General features: G+C 39.0%; 2 protein-coding genes across 4 annotated transcripts in view; one reads left to right on the forward strand and one right to left on the reverse strand.

The window, feature by feature from the left end:
• Positions 1 to 16,910, reverse strand: part of agbl4 (AGBL carboxypeptidase 4) — a 364,986-nt gene extending 348,076 nt beyond the window's left edge. The window contains exons 1-2 of one of the 2 annotated variants that reach the window (XM_061778955.1): positions 16,703 to 16,907; positions 11,766 to 11,888 (exon numbers count right to left, since the gene is read on the reverse strand). In XM_061778955.1, the coding sequence (XP_061634939.1) occupies positions 11,766 to 11,888; positions 16,703 to 16,748 (169 nt within the window). In that variant the 5' untranslated portion in view covers positions 16,749 to 16,907. Of the gene's footprint in view, positions 1 to 11,765; positions 11,889 to 16,702 lie in introns of both variants that reach the window. The other variant, XM_061778956.1, reaches the window with a different exon arrangement.
• The window catches only part of elavl4 (ELAV like neuron-specific RNA binding protein 4), a 123,499-nt gene continuing 118,916 nt past the window's right edge, over positions 16,348 to 20,930 (forward strand). The window contains exon 1 of one of the 2 annotated variants that reach the window (XM_061778949.1): positions 16,348 to 16,678. The gene's annotated coding sequence lies outside the window, so the exon portion shown is untranslated. The remainder of the gene's footprint in view (positions 16,679 to 20,930) is intronic. The other variant, XM_061778954.1, reaches the window with a different exon arrangement.

The following is a 20,930-nucleotide window of genomic DNA, read 5'->3' on the forward strand; positions in this document are numbered from 1 at the left end:
CGGCCCCGCCTGTGTGGAGTTTGCATGTTCTCCCCGTGCCTACGTGGGATTTCTCCGGGCACTCCGGTTTCCTCCCACATCCCCAAAACATGCATGGTAGGTTAACTGACAACTCTAAATTGCCCGTAGGTGTGAATGTGAGTGTGAATGGTTGTTTGTTTGTATGTGCCCTGCAATTGGCTGGCAACCAGTTCAGGGTGTACCCCGCCTCCCGCCCGATGATAGCTGGGATAGGCTCCAGTACGCCCGCGACCCTAGGATGGATGGATGGACAACGTCCCAACTTCATTGGAATTGGGGTTATAATTTCTGAGTTTACTTGATCTACTTTATTTTTATGTATGGCTTACTTGGGTTGTTCCCAACATCTGGTGAAATTTTCATGTCAATAGCACCTTTGGAAATATATTTAGTGCGAAAAGCCGCTGTATGTGGCCAGATGTGGACACAAGATTACTTTCCATCCTGTGTTACTCATCGTGAAGCAATGCATAATAATTGTTTAATTGTGAAACTGTTAATAGTTGGAATTAAGTACTGTACTAAGTATTTAAGTAATGGCAGTGCTTAATACCAATACAAATCCTGACGACAATGTTTGACGAAGTCAGGAAAAACTTTTGTTTTATTATTCATTTATTATTAGCTAAAACATATCATAAAATCAAATTCAAGCAATGACAGACAAATCCTTTTTTATACCAACGCATATCGGAGATTATGAGACATAATTATGTGAATGCTCTGTTATTCTACCTTAATTTTCATCATTTTATCATCGTGTGCTCAACAGAGCATTCACGTTATTCTGTCTTTATTTTTATGCTTATTATTTTTATTCCGCCCACTTTTTTGACACGCCTCTCCTTCGCCATTTTATATCCGAGTACCCAAATTTCACAAATTTTCAAAATAAAAGCCCGAAATTCTACATTTTTACACATTTAGCCAGTTTCCTTATTTCTCAACCGATTCGAACCATTCCAACTTCTACGTGCTCATTCTAGCCATCCTGAGAACAACTCCCATTCCCCAAATTTTGCTAATTGTGTGACACATGTTATTCTACCTTTATTTTTATCTTTATTTTTATTATTCCACCGTGTTTTTTGACGGGCTACTCCTTTGCCATTTTATATCCAATTCACACCGTTCCAACTTCAACATGTTCAAAAAATTCACGACTCGCGTGGCATTACTCATCTAAGCCGCAACATTGTCACATTTCCCACAATTCCATTTTTTGCGCCGAAAAATTGCCCATTCATTTCCAATGGCACATTCAACGTTCCCATTCACCTTGGGATCGATTTTCAACATTCCAAAAATTCACAGCCACCAAATTTTTCACTTTTTGACCCACAACATTTCCAAATTAGGACAGTTTGTACATTTTTGACTCCTGATTCAACATTTCTCAACCGATTCGCACCGTTTTAACGTGTTCAGCTCATTCAAGCCAACCTGTGAACAATTCCCATTCCCGAAATTTCACAAAATGTCAAAATAAAAGCCCAAATTTCAAATTTATTTACAAATTTTGCCACAATATCCTTATTTCTCAACCGATTCGCACAGTTTCAACTTCTATGTGTTGAGCTCATTCAAGCCAACCTGTGAACGATTCCCATTCTCCAAATTTCACAAAATTTCTAAATAAAAGCCCGAAATTCAGATTTCTTTTTACAAATTTAGCTACAGTTTCCTTATTTCTCAACCGATTCAACTTCTGCGTGTTCACCTCATTCACACGATTTCACATGATATATGCACATGATTTCAAATCAGCATTTCTGCATTCACACGCAATTTCTGGAATTGCACAGTCTAGTTAACAAATTCCCTTTAGATCTTCTTCATCAAAGAGAGCAGCGAAAAGTTTTAACATCATGGTTGGAAGACCATAATGCAAAGAAGAAAAAATATTGAATTGAATCTGTGCAGTCAAATCAGACTTTGCATTGTGTTATTCTTATTATAGCTACACGTGTCTGAAAATTTTTACCCTAAACTTTTTCAGCAACACATCACACCTAGATACATCACAATTAATCATCCCTTTTGATTACTGTAAATGTCCATTAAAAACTGACTGCTAGCATTTGCTGACCTTTGCAAAGATGAGGTGCTGGCTGGGTCTACAATGTGTTGCTCCTATCAGTGCCATCAACAATTAACTTATATAACACTATGCTTTTTTTGTGCTACTTTCTGGCAGATCAGGCCTCTCAGCGCCACTGAGCCAATGTGTTTACTCAATGATTAGATTAGACATGGCGCAATACAACAGGTCGGAATGTCAGGAAGGATTATTCCACTGTGTCATTTGCCTTTATTCTGCTTTTCTTGCTATTGTGCTGATAAAAAGCAAGTAAGCCTTATAAAAACCCATGTGAAACAGTAAAACAAATCTTCTATGACTTGCAGGAGGGTGTGAATGTGAGTGCGAATGGTTGTCCGTGTCTATGTGCCGTGCGACTCACTGGCGACCAGTTCAGGGTGCAGTCTGCCTTTCGCCCGAAGTCAGCTGGGATGGGCTCCAGTACCCCGCGACCCTAACCAGGATAAGCGGTGTTGAAAATGGATGGATGGATGGACGGTTCAGGGTGTACCCCGCCTCCCACCTGAAGATTGCTGGTATAGGCTCCAGCAGCCCGCGACCCTGGTGAGGATAAGCGGTAAAGAAAATGGATGGATGGATGGATGGACTTGCAGGAGCACAAATGAAAAATGGCAATTCTGATGTTGATTAATTGAATTGTGTTGCAAAGGCAGATTTAGTCTTCCCAACCCAAAACAGTGAAGTTTAAGGTATCAAACAATAAATAAAATACTACATACTGAATAATGTAAGACTAACTTTGTTGACATTCAAGTCTTGAATATGAACCATATTTTTTATTAATTGCATGGGTTACAAAAGCCAATATTATTGTATTAGTCACCCTTATTGCTCCATGAGATGCGCCCAGTCAAACTGTTATGATAGGGAATAATATAGTTAAGAATGAATAAGCGGAATAAATAGCCAAAAAAAAATTTAAAAAATGTGATCAGTGTAACACTAAAGAGCTACACCTTTATAAAAACAAATGGCCAATATAGCTTCATTCAAAAGGAGCGGTCTTACTGACGAGCCTAATTCATCTCAAATGTATCTTTATAGAACTCCCATGACTTCAAAGAAAGAGAGTAGAAGGGGAAAATGTAAAAAGTGAAGAGCGGGGAGGAAATGTAGTCATTTGAGCTGTGAAGCTGCTCTGCTGCTGCTGCCAAGGAGATGTTAGAGAGACAGAGCGACTGAGAGTGCCACTCAATACATCACATGTCAGGAGTACGCCCTCACATTCAGATGACAGGATCTTCGCTTGGAAAGCCCTTAAGAGTCAGCGCAATGTAAGGTCACTCAGCTACAGGTATTTAAAAAAAATAAATAAATAAATAAGTTGAAAAAGAATAGATAACGGCAGAGAGAAGCACACTGACACATTTTGATATATTTGACTATTTGTATTAGGGTTAAAATACAGTGACTAAAATCTTAAAATCTTAAATCTCAATGCAAGACAAAGATGTGTGCAACATTAAGTCAAACTTTCTTCCAACCACTTATTTTGAGAACATGGTATGATTTTAAACAAATATGTTTCTCTTTAAATTAATACAAACTCAACTACCAGTGACCTGATTCACTGGGCACTCCGACGTACTGTATATCGAAATATCTCCTAACAGGATGAAACACATTTTTACTCATACCAGCTCAAGACCACCCATGAACCACTCAGTATTCAATTCCTCCATAATTACTTTGTTTTTGTTACCATCCTTCAACTGACCCTGGTTCAATTGATATTGATTGTCAGTTTATCATTGGTTTAGTAACATGCTGAGAATTCATTAAAGTGGGACTCTTTGTGGTTGGTCACCATTGAGTTCATGCAAGCAGCAAAGCATTAACACTTCACGCATGTGTTGATTTTGGTTGCTTTTTCTGTGAAATGGACTTTAATAGAAGGAGCAGCCTCAACAATGGGTGGTAAGAAGAATCTAATGAAAACAAGGCCATATAGAATTGTGAAGAGCAGTCACTGTTAATTAAACAACCTTAAGAAAGTGTTTTGTTGTACTTTTTTACACTTGTGTGTCAATTAAGAATGTTAAAAAGTAATATGCCTGAGTCGTATCTTTGGCCCAAATCACATTCATGCAACTTTTTCTTTCATCACTCAACTTAAAACAGGTTTTTATTCCTTTCACATTTAATATGGGATGGGAAGTTTGCAGTTTTCAGAAAAAAATAATACTGGTTAAAACTGTCAGTCTAAAACTGACAGTAGTCACATTAGTAAGATGATCTGTAAAAAAAAAAAAAATAAATAAAAAAAAGAAAAAAAAAACTTTCGCCCCATCTAATTTGATTAAGAAACACCGCGCTTGAGAAATAACAGCCAATCAGAGACAGACTGCGTGGCAGACAAGGTGTGAATCATTTGCCGTTCACTCGTAGGCAGACTCATAGCTGGTCACTGGCACACCCCCACAGTCTATGTTGAAATATCCACCTGTGGAAATTTTTTTTGAAAAAATGCCCATCCCTCGTTTGCTAACAACTGGGCATGAGACTAGCAAAAACAAGCAGACTACGGGACATCAGGCAGCTGAGGATTCAGAAGTGAAATAGAAATAGCCAGTCGAAAATCAAAAAACTGAAAGAAATTACTATGCCAATTATTAGTAAACTTGCATTAATGGCTATGACTGCAGAGCTGCCAACCTATAGAAATCAACTTCCAGAACAATTTGTCTGAATTTCCATATTTTTAAAATTATGTCAAGAACATAGGATAGGATAAAAAATAATTCTAGACTGTTCAATTGAAAAACATAAGCATTACTCTAAAATCATAATCGTTACTTATGGCTTCTATATTTACTATTTGTATTGCATCAAACTTATAATGGCTGATGAGTTCCAGCCAAATGTCTTATCTTGCATGCTATTTTTGTATTTCCTGTATCCACTATTGCTGCTGAGATGATGCAAATTTCCCCTTTGTGCAACTAATAAAGGTTATCTTAGATTATAAACATCTATTATATAAATGTACTTATAGGCCCCTTTTCTCATGTGACGTAGCGATGACGTACTAATTTGTTAGTTATTGTGAATGTCAACCATACAGTATTTTATCGAGACACTTGTTAATTTGCCTGCTATTTTCCTCTTCAAAGTTGGTTACCCTCCGCTATAACGCAGTGCCAGCCAGACCTGTGACAAGAGTACTGTATCACCCAATCACTTATTTTGGTGTTCTTCAACTTCATGTCATGATAGCTTAGCAATTAACATGGTAATTACTCCTCATCCTCCCTTCGTAATAACAATACATGCCAAGTGTAGCTTTTTCGCTGCCTTGGAGGCGATGGTTAGTGACTCCTCCTCGGCTTGGCATCGTATCTAGCCGCATTAGCTGTAGCTCACAGGTGTGCAAAAAGCATTCGCCGATACGAACAGCGGAAAGCAGAGTGGTTGGGGCAACTGTTCAATGTGGCTGCGCTGTTTTGAGGTTTATTTGGGGGGGTTTGTTTTTTACAATATAGTGTGCAAAACTGCAAGCTGGCCACAGTTTTTGCTTGTGTCATAACAACATCCTGTCTCAGCTATTTTGTTTCGGTGACAAAAGTCATTCGGTTCGAAAACAAAAATTTGGTGCATCACTATTTCAAACCGAAAACATTTTGTGTTATAGTAACACTTTATTACAAATAAATCATGATACCAACGTAGCATCCGTGGCTAACCTCGGCTTGCAATGCATGCTAAAATGGCTAATGCCATTTTAGCATTGGTAGCAATGCTATTTTGTTACAGCTGAACAGCGTTGTCTGTGAATATTTATCAAAACTACACACTTACCTAATTACATGCCATAATGAATGGCCATGATTGAAAATCGCGCTTCTGAACATCAGTGAGCAGTTCAGCTCTGGTCAAAGATTTGGGGGGGAGGGTTTAGTGAAGTGAGGATACATTTTCATCTTGCGAGCAGTTTTATAACTGCAAACTCCCCCTTTGAAAGTGATTAATTTACAGTATTTTTACACTTACATGACCATTGTAGGAATGTTAAAATGTTACTTAAAAACTGCCTGCTAAATTAAAGGTTTTATGATGGGGACAGCTGACAGTTTGACCCTGGAATAAATAATTTCTCCTTCCATTATTTTCTTTAAAAATTCTAACAAATCGGAGGAGGTTGCTCAACCTCTGGAATGGACTGTGTTCAATCTTAGAGTTTACACTGTATTGCTATTTTTCTGTGATTATAAAAAAATTATTTAAATATATTACCCCAAAAGGGAGTCAAATCTAAGTGTGTCAGTTTAAATCTGACAGTATTAAACAGTTGTATACCCAAAGGAGACTTGGTGATGCTAAAAACCGAATAATGTATATTTATATGAATGTGTTAGATTCAGACACAAGGGAGATTAGGGGTGCGGTCTTTTTAATCTCTTGTTGTGGGTGTGGATTCTGAGATGTCTGTACATGAGTGACAAATGATTGTCATGTACATTATAAATATTAATGCACACATGCTGCGAGCGTGGCAGTAACAACCACCTCCACTCCAAAAACTAAGTTATTCAAAATGAGAATAACTTTTTTTTAACACTGTAACCATGTTCCTATCTGTCAACTATCAACAGGATTATGAACAGCTAGTAGGTAAATTCTTACTAAATTTGATGGAGGATATAGCATGGGCCATGAGAGAGTCCATTATGTTTTGGGTGTGAATGTGATCAACACAATTTTGTCTGCGTTTTCTCAGTGAGTGACTCAAAGAACGCCATTACACAGGTTTGCAACATAGACGAGTAAATCTCTTTACTCAATAGGCCTGGACTCGTTATTGAAGCGCAACATAAAGAAAATAGTGTGTGCATGTGTGTTCCCTATCCGGCCGTATAAGTTAGATTCTATTGAGTGAATCGATTGTAAAAACAGATGAGTCTATGCGAGGTGCCTATCAATGGGCCCCATTAAACATTTGTCACCCCTGGGGAATTTCTTTGACTAAACAAGTCACTGACAGCATGCTGCAGTCAGACTAATCAGCAAGTGTTTAATTATATCTGCAAAGTCCAGAGGTGCAGGAAAACAATAACCCTGCTCTGTCAGTGTCATCCTTTGTTAAAACAGATGGCACTTTAGTCAGCAACATCGAGAGGAGGCATTCACAAAAGAATTCGAGACTTAGACGAAAATGTAAACAGTTTGAGTGTGCGGGGGAACAAATGTGACAAGTCAAGATAAGAATGTCATTTGGAATTCACTAAAAATAATTAAGGTTTTCATATCACTTTTAGGAATCTTTGCATCATGACACAATACCCATACACATAACAATAGACAATTATTTTATATTTGCATCTTAACAAAGTTTATCCCCTGCTTTGCATTTTCTAAAGTGACATAAATATCGATCTGCAACAGCAAATCTGAAAATATGTCAAGTTGAAGAATGCAGTTACAATTATCATATATTTGCCATCTAAAGCATTCCATGCCTTGAAATGACCTATTGGTTGAGACACCCACCATATGTAAATGAGTAGTCCATCAGTGGCTTGATAAGCATATGGCTGACAACAATGTGAATTTAGCCTCGTCTAAATGTAAATTGAATTTCATTCCTTTGGCAAATAGCTTACATGACAAGTGCCTAAACATTGGATGTTATTTTGTTAAACCAACTCAAAATTAAATCTCCATGTATGACATTGACATATGATGCACTTGATAGTTGCAGAGGTAGTGTTTGCTACTATCCCTACTGATTTTTAGAGAAAATAAAATTTTCTGAGCACACATTTTTTTAAAACATGCAACAGAGGGCAAGATTTTACACAAATAAAAAATGAATATAAAACTGATAGACAGGGAATGCAGTGGGACTTAATACATAATGCAAATGCAAAGTCGCTATCACTTTTGGGGGGGCTGGGTGTCATCTTGGATTCAACTGTATTTAAACTCGGCTTTACTCAAGACAGAAGGGGCTCTGGATTTATGTTTAAGACTACTCAAGACCAAGACTGCACAGACTGGTCAAAGAGAAATTATTTGCAAAGCTTATAATAAAGTGTTAAAAGATCATTTTGAAAATACCATCCATCTTTCTATACTGCTTATCCTCATAAGGGTTGCTGATGAGGTGAAGCCGATCCCAGCGACTGCGGGCAAGAAGCAAGATTAAACTGGTCACCAGTCAATCATAGGGTACATCCATCCATCCATCCATTTTCTGAGCCGTTTCTCCTCACTAGGGTCGTGGGCGTGCTGTAGCCTATCCCAGCTATCATCGTGCAGGAGGCGGGGTACACCCTGAACTGGTTGCCAGCCAATCGCAGGGCACACAAACAAACAACCATTCGCACTCACATCCACACCTACGGGCAATTTGGAGTTTTCAATCAACCTACCTTGCATGTTTTTGGGATGTGGGAGGAAACCGCAGTGCCCGGAGATAACCCACGCAGGCACAGGGAGAACATGCAAACTCCACACAGGCGGGGCCGGGGATTGAACCCCGCTCCTCAAAACTGTGAGGCTGACGCTCTAACCAGTCGTCCACCGTGCCGCTCACAGGGTACATATAAAGAAAAAGCCACTCACATTCAAACCTATGGAAAATTTACAATCTTCAATTAACCGAACATACATGTTTTATGAATGTAGGAGGAAGCTTTAGTACCCGAAGTCTCTCGATTGTGAGGCAGATGTGCTAACCAGTAGTTCACAATATTTTACTAATATATTCATGTCATTTTCTTCACACATTTGTAGATTTCTAGAAATGTTGTCATACAACCCTTAGCTATGGTCTTGGCTTGGTCTCAACCTGTCTTGCTCTTGTTCTTGATTCAGTCTCAGAATTAGTCTTTGTAATTTACTCCAGTGTCTTCTAATTGGAGCCTGCGCGCTGGGAGGTGCATTCAGTCTGCCTGCAGGGATGTCATCCAGCAGTTTCCCCGGACTGCGGGCTCTGGGGTTCTCTGCTCAATGTGGGGAGTCCTCCCCGGTCTACCCTGGTCTTGGTGGTCTCTGTGGTGGCATCCTCTGTGGCACCTCTCAGTGTGGATAGTTCCCACATGATTGTCTTTCCTTGCCCAGGATTCTCAGTGCCTTGCCAGGTCTATACACTATTAGTCAATAGGTGCTGTGTGCGTGTGTGCGTGTGCGTGTGTGTGTGTGTGTGTGTGTGTGTGTGTGTGTGTGTGTGCGCGCGTGTGTGTGCATGCGCGCGCATGTGTGTGTGGATGCGCGCGCATGAGTGTTCAAATGGGTGTGTTTGCTTTTATATGTGGGGATGGGAGAAGTGGGTTTTTGTATATTTCCTGCTATTTTAATTGTCTTTTTTTATCTTTGTGAAACACCATGGGTTTCATTTTATAAAATGTACGTGTGCTATATAAATAACATTGATTGATTGATTGATTGATTGATTTATTCTTGCTTTTGGTTTTGTTTCAAGTTTTGGCATTGACTTAGTCTTGGTTATGTATTCATGAATACAAGACTGCAGTAATATATTGGTCTTAATAGAAAACAGTATTTTGCGCTCCTTAAAAAAAGGCTTTGGGTTTATTGAGAGGTAATGTTTGTCTCAACTGTTCCTATAAACCAATCCATAACTTATGACATTTGGTAATGGGTGAACAGACATCAATCACTGGCCATGAGAAAAATTTTAGGTCCGTTTTGTCGGTCTGTCAGAGAATTTGATCCAAAATTGAAATATAACTACAGCTGTTTGTAGGATTGTTGGGTGATATTGTAAAGACCGTCATGGTCCCTAGACAACAGACAAAATGTGTTGAAACCTATAAAATGTGCACCTATAGCCACCACAGATTTAAAATTGTAATCCCCTATTCACAATGAGCTACGAAAACGGTTAAAACATTTAAAAAAGGCATCCGTTGCTGGCTGTCCATTATGCCTTTTTTTTGTTTGTTTAATATTCTACCCTGGGTATATTTGGAAGAGAATTTGAGTTATGGGAGTCAGGTGACCTGGCTAGTTATAATAAACGTACACTTAGCTGCCCTTTTGAGACATACTTGAGCATTTGCAAGTCCTCTGTCCTTGGACATGAGTGTTGTACAATAAAAAGCAAATGTTTTCAAAAATCATTTATTGAATCCAGTGTTCAAAAATTTGTTTTTACACTCCAACATGATGTTGTCATACCAACAAGCAGCCAACCTGAACGACTGATGATTATCTTCTGCAGTATGTGTCATGTATATGGGACACTTAATTACACTATGGGAAAATTTACTTGGATAGGTAACTGATCAAAACAGCACTTTGAGTTTGTGTGAACAACACAATGTATGGTTGTTGTTTTTTAAAAACACATATCACGCTGACATTAAACAAAAGTAAAATCAAGACTCATGTCAAAAGAAAACCTGAAAAAATCTTTTTAATGAAACAAGATACCCCTTTCATTTGATACAGGCTAGCAAACATCAACTCATCCCCCATTCTAACTTTAGCAATGCATTTACCGGAGAGATATTAATATCAATTCAATAAATCATTCAGGGGATGCATCCGGAGCCGGAGACGTTATGTATGTTAGCTGATCTCAATGTGGTAGCTCAATGCCCATTAATCAATGTCTAAGCTCCTCTAACATGTCATTAGTGGAAATAGGCAAAAGTTGGGGGTAGAAAAAAAAAAAGGAATCCTAATGCTGATATAAATTTGAACACAGTTCCCCATACACATGTATTATATACAGTATGTCTGGGGTTTTAGTTACCATAACTATCAGCTACTGAATATCATTGGCAGGGATCAGTGAACTGTCTACAGATTGTCAGTATTATTGTTCTGTCTCCTGGCTAATGAGAGTGGGAAAACATGATCAACACAAAAGGTGGTGTATGTGTAGATGAGAACTCTACTAACAGGAAATGTCAGAGCATGTAAATACAATACATTTAATGAAAAGAGTTTGTGGGCTGGGACATGAGGTTGAGCAAATAAGATTGTGCTAATACATGCACATTTTTTTTAAAATGAAATGAAAACCTCACTGTCAGCTCTAGTTTGAATAGGCAGCCAATTCAGCAAGGCAAACATTTGAGAACTGCAGTCAAATATATTAGATAAGCATGTAATGATTGTTCCACCTGCATTAGGTGTGGGATGCTTTCAGTGCTATAGAATAAAACTTGATGCTGCAGTATTTAATATTGATTTGGAACCGCCAAACTCCAACACAAACCATTAGCATGACTGAATTGTTAACGTTTCAAAATACTTTCCCCAGGAGAAATGACAAAATGTAATTCAGTCTATCGTCACTAAAAAACCTTTGACATTTTAATGTCTTACCTGTCATACAAGTGTAAAAAGAAGGTGACTAACATTAATATGTTAAAGCAATAAAACACACTCAATACCCTAATTGCTTGAACAACAAACAAGGAGCGTGTATTACAAGTTGTGGCTAAAGGCTGATGTTAGCAGTCAATCTTATTGGATTTTGATAAAATTGGAAACAAAACATGATTCAGTCAAAGTTGGGTCAAATTTGTCATACATAAAATCAGCCATACTCACTATGTCAATTCATTGGATATCTGTGATATCAAATTGTCAACAACCACAAACAACATAATATCCCATATGAATGAGAAGACCACTGAGTGGTGCTAAACTATAGTGCGCTACTCACCACTCTCGAAGCAAGCATCAAAAACCAGATGTCCTTTTCTTGGAGATCCTGAGTACCCTGGTGCGGTCACTGTCAGCTTGTTGACATTACCCACCAAGGCCTCCTCACCTCCAGCTTCATTGCCTACACATTCATTATAGAAGAAAATACATTACTGTATTAAAATAAGCTGCATTAATGTGTGTGAACAAGGATGAATTTAAAAGACAAAGACTGCACCTGTGGTACTCTAATAAGATCCATAACAAAAGTTAAATTAATACCTTTACAGAGGTAAATATGTTTAGTTTTGTTTGACACAGTCAGAGGTGTTCGTTTAACAATATGCAGTGCAAACATGAGTACACACCAAAACAAAACACTAAAAAAAATATATATATATATATACACATACATTTTAGTGTTTCTTTTTTTTTTTTTTATTTTATTTTTTTTTTAAAATCAATTCAGTCCAGTCTAATCCTCAAATGTCTGAGAGATGCATACTAATTAAAATTTTCGAAAGGGGCGTACTCATCTATTTTGAGAACTGCATTTGAAATTATGTCACTGGCTCATACTGTGAGATGTTTCTACTATTTTGCACCTCTTATGACGCTAACTAAAGTCGCGTTTGGTCTGGCTCTGCAGTCAGTGATTCCCAGACACTGTGCCGCAGCACATTAGTGTGCCCTGAGAGATCAGGTGTGACACGGGAAATTTTCCCATTTCACTTAATTGGTCCGAAAATTTGTATTTATTCACATTATGTGAATACTACTTTTCAATCAATCCTTCTTGTTCTTCAATCTTCAATCTAATTTTCAATACGGTCTTTGTTCAGATATCTATGCCAGTGATGTACATCGACAGGCAGAACAATTAAACCTAAACAGGCCCAGATTTCACATGGGCTAAGTAAATTGGTGAGCAAATTGAGCAAACGTCTAAAGACGTCAATGGCGTTTTTTAACGGAGATGTGTGGGGGAGGGTCTTGTGCAGTTTATGTGTGTTCGCCGAGCCTCTGGATAACTGCAATGAGGATTGGCACCCTGTAGAGGGCAACAATGCCTTGTGGTAAACATCCCTCCCTCAGAGGAAGCAGAGGAAGACGAGGAAGAAGAAGAAGGAGGGGGCGGGCCAGCGGGGTCCAAGAGACAATGAGAGAAGGCAAACATAATGGCAGAAAAGAGAAAAGACAAAATGAAACAAATTTAACAAAAAAGCTTTTGGTACACGTAATTTATTGTGCCAAGCCAAGAAAAATATTCCTGCGACCGACAGGAATGACGCCTTAGATCATGCGGCGGAATAAAGGATGACGCGTCGAGCCAGAATGACACTCCGATCGCTTTGTAGCAAAGCTATCGTGCAAAATGCCGGGCCAAATGGCCACTTGCCGGTTGATCGTCTGCCGACCAGGATTTGAGTAAATGCGATCTGGACTCTTCAGATGAGTAAGCAGCCGAGCTTCATTCGGAGCTCCCTCCGGATGATATGGAGATGGAGGTAACTCGTTTGCAGGTCGTGTTAGCGACATTTAGCGAGCAAACACGCTCCTTCAATCCTTGTTACATAAAAACATAATTTAGTCCCACTAGTTCACATTACAATGTAACATCTGTTGCCAGTACGGATTTGAATTTTCCATTTCGTCCATCTTGCAGGAATTCAACACCCGCAAGTCAAACGTCCTTTACGATTGCAACGAAGAAAAGTAATGTTTGTTTTTTTTACCCTTGTAAAACACATCAATAAAAGCATCCGTTCAATGAGAATGACAACCACACAAGATCACATTCACTGCCAACAGAAGAATAAAATCTAGATGTGGATAAAACTTTGCCTTGATGTATGTAATGAGGTAAAATACCTTGGCCACTTTATTTCCGATGATTTGTCAGATGACAAGGACATTCACCGACAATGTAGCAACTGTTATGTTCAGGCAAACATGGTAAAAAATAAATTCGATGTGTTCCTCAAATGTCAACGTCTCATTGGTCAGAGCATTATGCACACCACTGTATACTGCCAGCCAACTGTTTGTTAGTCTAGGGTTACACAGTTTTAAAGCACTTTTGAGAAACTTGATCTACACCTGTATGTGTCGTTTAGATGGTGAATTTCTGGGCAGTGTTTGGCTGCAACATTAAAGGTGGGAGGGCTTGTGGCTTTCATGAATCAGCTGAGCTGATCTCACTCGGACCAGATATCCAGTCCATACCTGTACATCCACGTATATTCTGAACACTTAATTGAAGGTACGCTTTAATGCTGAGCATCATTAGAAAACATGTTACATTCTGCACATACAGTATCTACATCCATTTTCAATGTTTACATTTTACTTCAGTACTCTTAAAACTCATTCACTGCCAGCCCTCCCAGTTAACATGGATATTTGACTTCTAAGGCCGTCAATGGCAGTGAATGTGTTTTAAGTGACAGATTTTTAAAATACATCTTTCGTTAGCTATCGGTCAATTGTTGCCGTGGTATTATATTAAACATACATACATGTCAGACATGTAGGATTATTTGATTATGTGAATGGCAGATGACTCCCACCATGCTAACCGGTATATAGCCTTGAGGGTAATGTTAGGCAAAGTCTGTTTTCGCTAAAGTCAGCCAAGCAGCAAACTATTCTGGGTCATTAAATTAAACATTTTTGGGGGGGTTTCCACTTCTCTTTGCATACTGTTAGCCAGCTAGAGATGTTTGAATTGTGTAGGCATCAGCCACTTTGGCATTGCATCATGTCCAAAGTTTCTCTATACTCTGTCAACTTTTTAACCCTAATCTTAGCACATCGATGGAGATGGGAAAATGCATAAGACAGCTGATATTAACTGATTATGTTTACGTGGGGAAAAAAATTACAAAACAAATATGAACACAAATCATTCTACTAGTATTTCCATTTCAAGCCTAACTTATCCTTCCGGTCTTGAACACCAACATGGCAGAAAACAAATACTCGTTATAAAATCGAACACCACCTATACTGTAATTTTTAGAGCATAAACCCATCTATCCATTTCCTGTACTGTATGTACAGTATTTTTGTATTGTCTTCTATGGAACTGCTGGTCCTTAATGAAGTTTATTAAATTACACTATGGGTCAAAAGTTTTAGAACACCCCAATTTTTCCTTTTTTTAATTGAAATTCATGTAGTTCAATGTCTGATTGTACTGTCAAATAAAACCATAAAACAAACAAACAATTCAAGTTACAAACCAAATTATGGAACCAATCTATACACAAAAATGTATTACAAACCTTTGACTCATTAAACTAGCTATCTTGGGTAGATATAACAGCTGAACAAACTTGTGACATTGTTTTGACAATGGAAATCAAATATTCTTCAGAAAGATCTTCCCAAAGATTCCCATAAATTTGTGGCACTTATAGGTTGCTTTGCTTTCACCTTTTCGTCTAGTTCATCCCAAACCAGCTCGATGGGGTTAAAGTCTGGATACTGTACCTTTTTCTATAAATCTGAAAGGTATGTTACTTTTCAGTTTTGAGTAACCTTACCTGTTTTGTTTTTTAGTTTGTTTTTTGTTTTTCCCTTTACCTCTTGCACTTCACCAATCTTAGTGTGTACCATTTCAAGCTATTAATTGGACTCAAACTGCTTGATTGCCCCCCCAAAACAAATTTTAAAATACAATTTTAAAAAATTTAAAAAATAAAAAAATGGGATGTATATTATGTAAATAAAATCCCCCAAAAATTTACATCCAAGCTGGAATATTGCAATGCTCTCTAATCAGGTTTGCTCCAAAAGACGTTTTCGAGGTCTACAGCTTGTCCAAAATGTGGTGGCTGCGGTTTTAACTGGGTCATCGAGGTATGACCATATTACCTCAGTATTGACCTCCCTCCACTGGCTCCCTGTTCATTTTAGAGCAGATTTTAAGGTGCTGCTTTTAACTTTTAAGATTTTAAATGGTTTAGCACTGGTATATTTGATGGACCTTTTGGATATTTAGGTTCCCACGTGGTCGCTGTGCTCGGAGGGGAGCAGCCATCTAACTGTCCCAAAAGTCAGTAAGAAGCTGTTTGGTGAATAAGGCTTTTGAGCCACCAGCTTTGTGGAATGGTCTTCCTTTCGACACACTTTAATTCATAGGTGGTGCCCTGTTTTAAGTGCGTGTTGTGTTTTTAATCAGTGTTGTTTTTATTTACAAAATTGTCTTTACTGTCTCATTTATGAAACACTTTGTATTTTGTTTTAAACATGTTTGATTTAAATTTGTACCTGTACTTGTTTTTACTCATCTGTACTGCACTTTGACAGAAACTTATAAATAAATAAATATTATAATGATGATGATGATGGTGAACTCTTCATTTCTAACAGCATTGTGGAAAATGGTGGTTATATCGCACCTAAATTAACATTTTAGAGCACAATAGAACTGAGAAGTCAGCACTTATTGTATTTATTGTAATTAAAGTCGTACTGGCTCGGGGTTGCCAAAGGTTAAAACACGTGTTGTCTTGAACATGATCTCCCTTTCCCGATGTGAGGTCACGCGAAAATCTGCCTAGCAACAAGTACAGCACTTGACACGCTGAGCTAATTAAGGTATCAGCTAACCTAGCTAGGGCTATCCCACGACTAACAAACCTGCTCTAGTGAAGCGAATATCTATTAAAAAGCAGAATGTATGCTAATCTATACTCGCGGTGTGTGTGTTCTCGGCGACTTTATCGTGGCTAGTGGATTGCAGCAAAACTAGCTTCCAGCATGCAGGTGACATTACTCTTGTTTACATCTGTGCGCCTGCTAGCTCAAAAGGTTTATTAGCACGCTACTGTGAAGGCACGTCGTGATGAGGAAACGCGTAGAGGATCATGGTCGCCCGCGAGCACCTCTGTTTGTGAAAACAACTGCGACGAGAGAGCGAAGTAGGTAAGGAGGCTAATATTTACACACCAGTCTCGGCGTCTCTCACGGGGTTCTCCTCCATCTTCCTTTCCATTCTTGCACAGAGCAGCCGACGCTCTCCGTTTGTTGCCACAGCAACGGGGCAGGAGGCAAAGGGAGGGAGACTCCCAGTATTTATAAATTGAGGCTGAATGTCAAACCCTGACCCTCAGAACTGTGAGGCAGAAATGCGAACCTCTATTCCACTCTGCTGCCTTCTGCCATGTGTACTTAATTAAAAATAAATAAATAAAAACTGTCAAATACCAATTCCTAATGGCGGCACGGTGGAGACTGGTTAGAGCGTCGACCTCAAATCAGCAGGCATACAACTCCCACAGAAAAGAGGCACACAGACTGTTGCTCATTTTCAGCTTGTGTAACTGGACCAAAGGAATATGACCACAGTCATGTCAATTATATTTTTGTGTGTTTGTGTGGGTTTAGGTGTGTGTTCTGTATTCGATGACCTGCATCAACAAGCCACTGAGCAGATAGGTCAGACTGATTACTTCTCAGATGACAGCATGAGAATGCAGCGCTGACGTGAAAAGTTCTATTTTAAAAAAAAATAATCAGAATTGAATGACCGTCCTCTATGCTGTGTCATTGTTTTAACACCGTGCCAATTAAAGGGCTCTACGGTGGCACAGTCAATCATTTCACAAGAGGGAGATTGAAATTGAATTATGGAGCATGAAGAGAATACATTACAAATGCGGCATGTTTCTGTGGTTTCTCTGATCTTATTTAATATCAGGATGACATCAGGGTTCTTTGAGTTTACCATAATATCCTGGCTTGTCTGCAGCAGATAAGGTGACTCTTGAGATCCCGACTGTAGCCCGATATCATGGCCGAAACTCATATTGGAGAACAACATACTGTATATGAGTATGCATAACACAGCTCTCCATGCCAAGTAGCTTTAATGCGTCAGTGTTACTTCTGTTATTAGGAGGAGAAACACTGTGTCCTGCCAAAGTCTTTGGTCACCATTAGAGTTGTTTCAACATTTGTATAAACATCATATATAAAGTCAATGTCACTCAGTACCTACTGTGCAGACCTCAGCCAGCTAAACTGCCATGTAAAATAAATCTGAGTGTTGTATTTGTCTATGTCCATCTGTCAGAATCAGAATCATCTTTATTTGCCAAGTATGTCCAAAAAACAGACAAGGAATTTGTCTCCGGTAGTTGGAGCCGCTCTAGTACGACAGCAGACAGTCAATTGACAGAACACTTTTGAGACATTGAGAAAAACAGTCACTGAGCAATAAAGGGTTGCTAGTTATCTGGTAATGCCGGTACAATTTTTTTTTTTTTTTTTTTTGACAATTGTGCAAAAAGATGCAGAGTCCTCTAGCACTTAGAGCAGTTCGAATGACTAATCTCGCAATAGTTCGGTGCAATGACCATTGTGCAAAGGGCGGCGAGACTTCAAGGAGTGTATGCAGTTTAAAGTGACTAGTAGCGCAATAATCTGGGACAATGTTGATTGTGCAAATGTTGCAGATACTCCTCAGTCAGTGTCCAAATGGGGCAGATGCTACTCTGGCATGAGTGGCCAGTATTGGTCAACAACAGATATGCAAATAGTGCAGCGTGGCGAGACTACTACAGTGAGTGCACGAGTAGTATATAATTGGCCCGACAGAAATGTGACAACAAACTCAGACAAAAGAAATTGGCAGCATGTTGCAATGGAATTGTAAGTTAGCTGTTTAAGAAGTTGATTGCAAGAGGGAAGAAGCTGTTGGAATGTCTTTCTGTCTCCAAAGTGTTCTGTAAATTGACTGTCTGTTGTCGTACTAGAGCGCCTCCAATTACCGGAGACAAATTCCTTGTGTGTTTTTGGACATACTTTGCAAATAAAGATGATTCTGATTCTGATCTGTAGCGCCTACCTGAGAGAAGGAGTCAGAAGAGCCGGTGACCGGGATGTGGAGGGTCCGAGAGGATTTTGCACGCTCTTGTTTTAGTTCTGGCAGCGTGCAAGTCCTCAAGGGGTATACCGACAATCCTTTCAGCAGTTTTGATTGTCGGTTGCAGTCGGAGTTTGTCCTTTTTTGTAGCAGCACCAAACCAGACTGTGATGGAAGAACACAGGACTGATTCGACTTACTGAGTCTGTAAGTTAGCAGTCTACTGACTGGTTCATGGAGGATGATGAACCTGTGGTCAGTAGACTTTACACCGATCTGATCGGTATCGGCCAATAATTAGCATTTTATGTGTGTGGGACAGACAACACGTCTGAGACAGACAACATTCAAATTTGGTCTTTCATGATTGCACTATGTCAGAATATTGCAATAAAATCTTGTATTCCGATACCACCGCATCCCGTCTTTTACGATCACTGGGCTTTATCTTGTCAACTCAAACGCGACCAGATACACTCGTTACCATGGCGATGACATCGCGACTCATGTATTATAAAAACAAAATGGGGGGAAACGTGTGGTGGTGGTCACTTGTGCTCGGGAGATTACGTTCATTTAAGGCTTGCTTGAGGTATGTTCACATACTTTTAATACGATACCGCTCGCAAACAGGGGTGTGTGTAGCATAGCTAGCTAGTGCTAGCACTAACAGTTGTGTGTAAACATGCGTGCGTTCTGTTGAATCATGTTCTAAGGTGTGTCAAGTAATTTAATTACAATAAAGTAATTCAACTACAGTATGTTAGCTCCCATTATTTCTGTCATGTTGTAATGTTGGTTTGACCTGACTGATGAGAATACATGACCTGACTAGAGCAGTGATTTCCAACCTTTATGGAGCAAAGGCACATATTTTACAATTGGAAAATCTCACGGCACACCAACAAACAAATATGTCACAAAAAGTAGATACACAGTAATTACTGTATATACTTCCTGCCATCTAATAGAAGAGCATTTATTTATTCGCTATGCCTCACTGGCATAAATAGAGGAACAAAGTTACATTATTTTTTGTAAATGAATAATTTTTTGAGCAGTCAAGTAAAATTTTATAATTTCTCATGGCACACCTGAAGATTGCTCATGGCAGACTAATGTGCCACGGCACACTGGTTGGGAATCACTGGACTAGAGAAGATACTCACTATACAGTACACAAGTATATACAGTAAATGAAAAAGTCATTTAAATAGACACATTGCTGTCATGGTCTGTTTTGGTTAGACATTACACCGATTTTATCGGCCTGATCGGTATCGGCCAATAATTAGCATTTTATGCTGATCGGCTGATCGGCTTTAATGTCATAATTCGCTGATCCTGATCGGCTCCGCAAAAGACCTTTATTGCGCGTTGCCATCGTGCACAGAATATTTTAATCCAAAGTTAGTTTATTTTTAGCCTTTTCGCGTGTCTTTTGATGTAGTACTGTAAATATCTGATGGCCAATAAAGTTATTAAAAAATATTTTTTTTAAAAACATGTCGGCGGTGTGGGACAGACAACACGTCTGAGACAGACAACACGTCTGAGACAGACAACACGTAATGCCCGGATCAGACTACAAGACAAATTTGCTCTTTCACGATTGCACTATGTCAGACTACTGCAATAAAATATTGTATTCCGATACCACCGCATCCCGTTTTTTATGATCATTGGGCTTTATCTTGTCAAGACAAACGCGACCGGATACGCTCGTTACCGTGGCGACGACAACAAGAGTGGATCGCGCCGACTGTATTATAAGGACAAGATGGGGGAAAAAACGTGTGTTGGTGGTCACCGGTGCTCAGGACAGGAGAGGACGTTCGTTTAAGGCTTGCTTGAGCATTGTTCGCGTACTTATATATATGGCTCGCAAGCAGGCAACAAAAACATTATGTAGCCTAGCAAGCTAGTGCTAGCACTAACGTTTGTACGTAAACATGCCGCCGTTCTGTCGAATCAAGCTCTAAGGTTTCACACAATTTTTAATTTAATTTAATTTTAGAGTTTTTAGGTTCTGCAGAAGAATATGCGAGTAGGTGAGTTTGCTAATGGTGAATCTGCAAATCAACGGCTGGCTGAGCTAAGATTTTGATAATGTTACTTTAGTTCCTTTCTTGAATTTTAAAGCCTTGTTAATGTGTCCACATGAAGGTTATCATTAGTGAAGGAGGTAGTCATGCAGAAATCAATACAAGGCACAAGTGGTAGCAAGTTGGGTGGCTATGAGGGCAAGGGAAGGAGGGGGTTTGTGGCTCAGGAGGAACCAGCCATCAGTACACAGAGAATCACTATGGT

The sequence above is a fragment of the Phyllopteryx taeniolatus genome, chromosome 7 (assembly GCF_024500385.1).
Source record: "Phyllopteryx taeniolatus isolate TA_2022b chromosome 7, UOR_Ptae_1.2, whole genome shotgun sequence".
In the NCBI taxonomy this organism is placed as follows: Eukaryota; Metazoa; Chordata; class Actinopteri; order Syngnathiformes; family Syngnathidae; genus Phyllopteryx; species Phyllopteryx taeniolatus.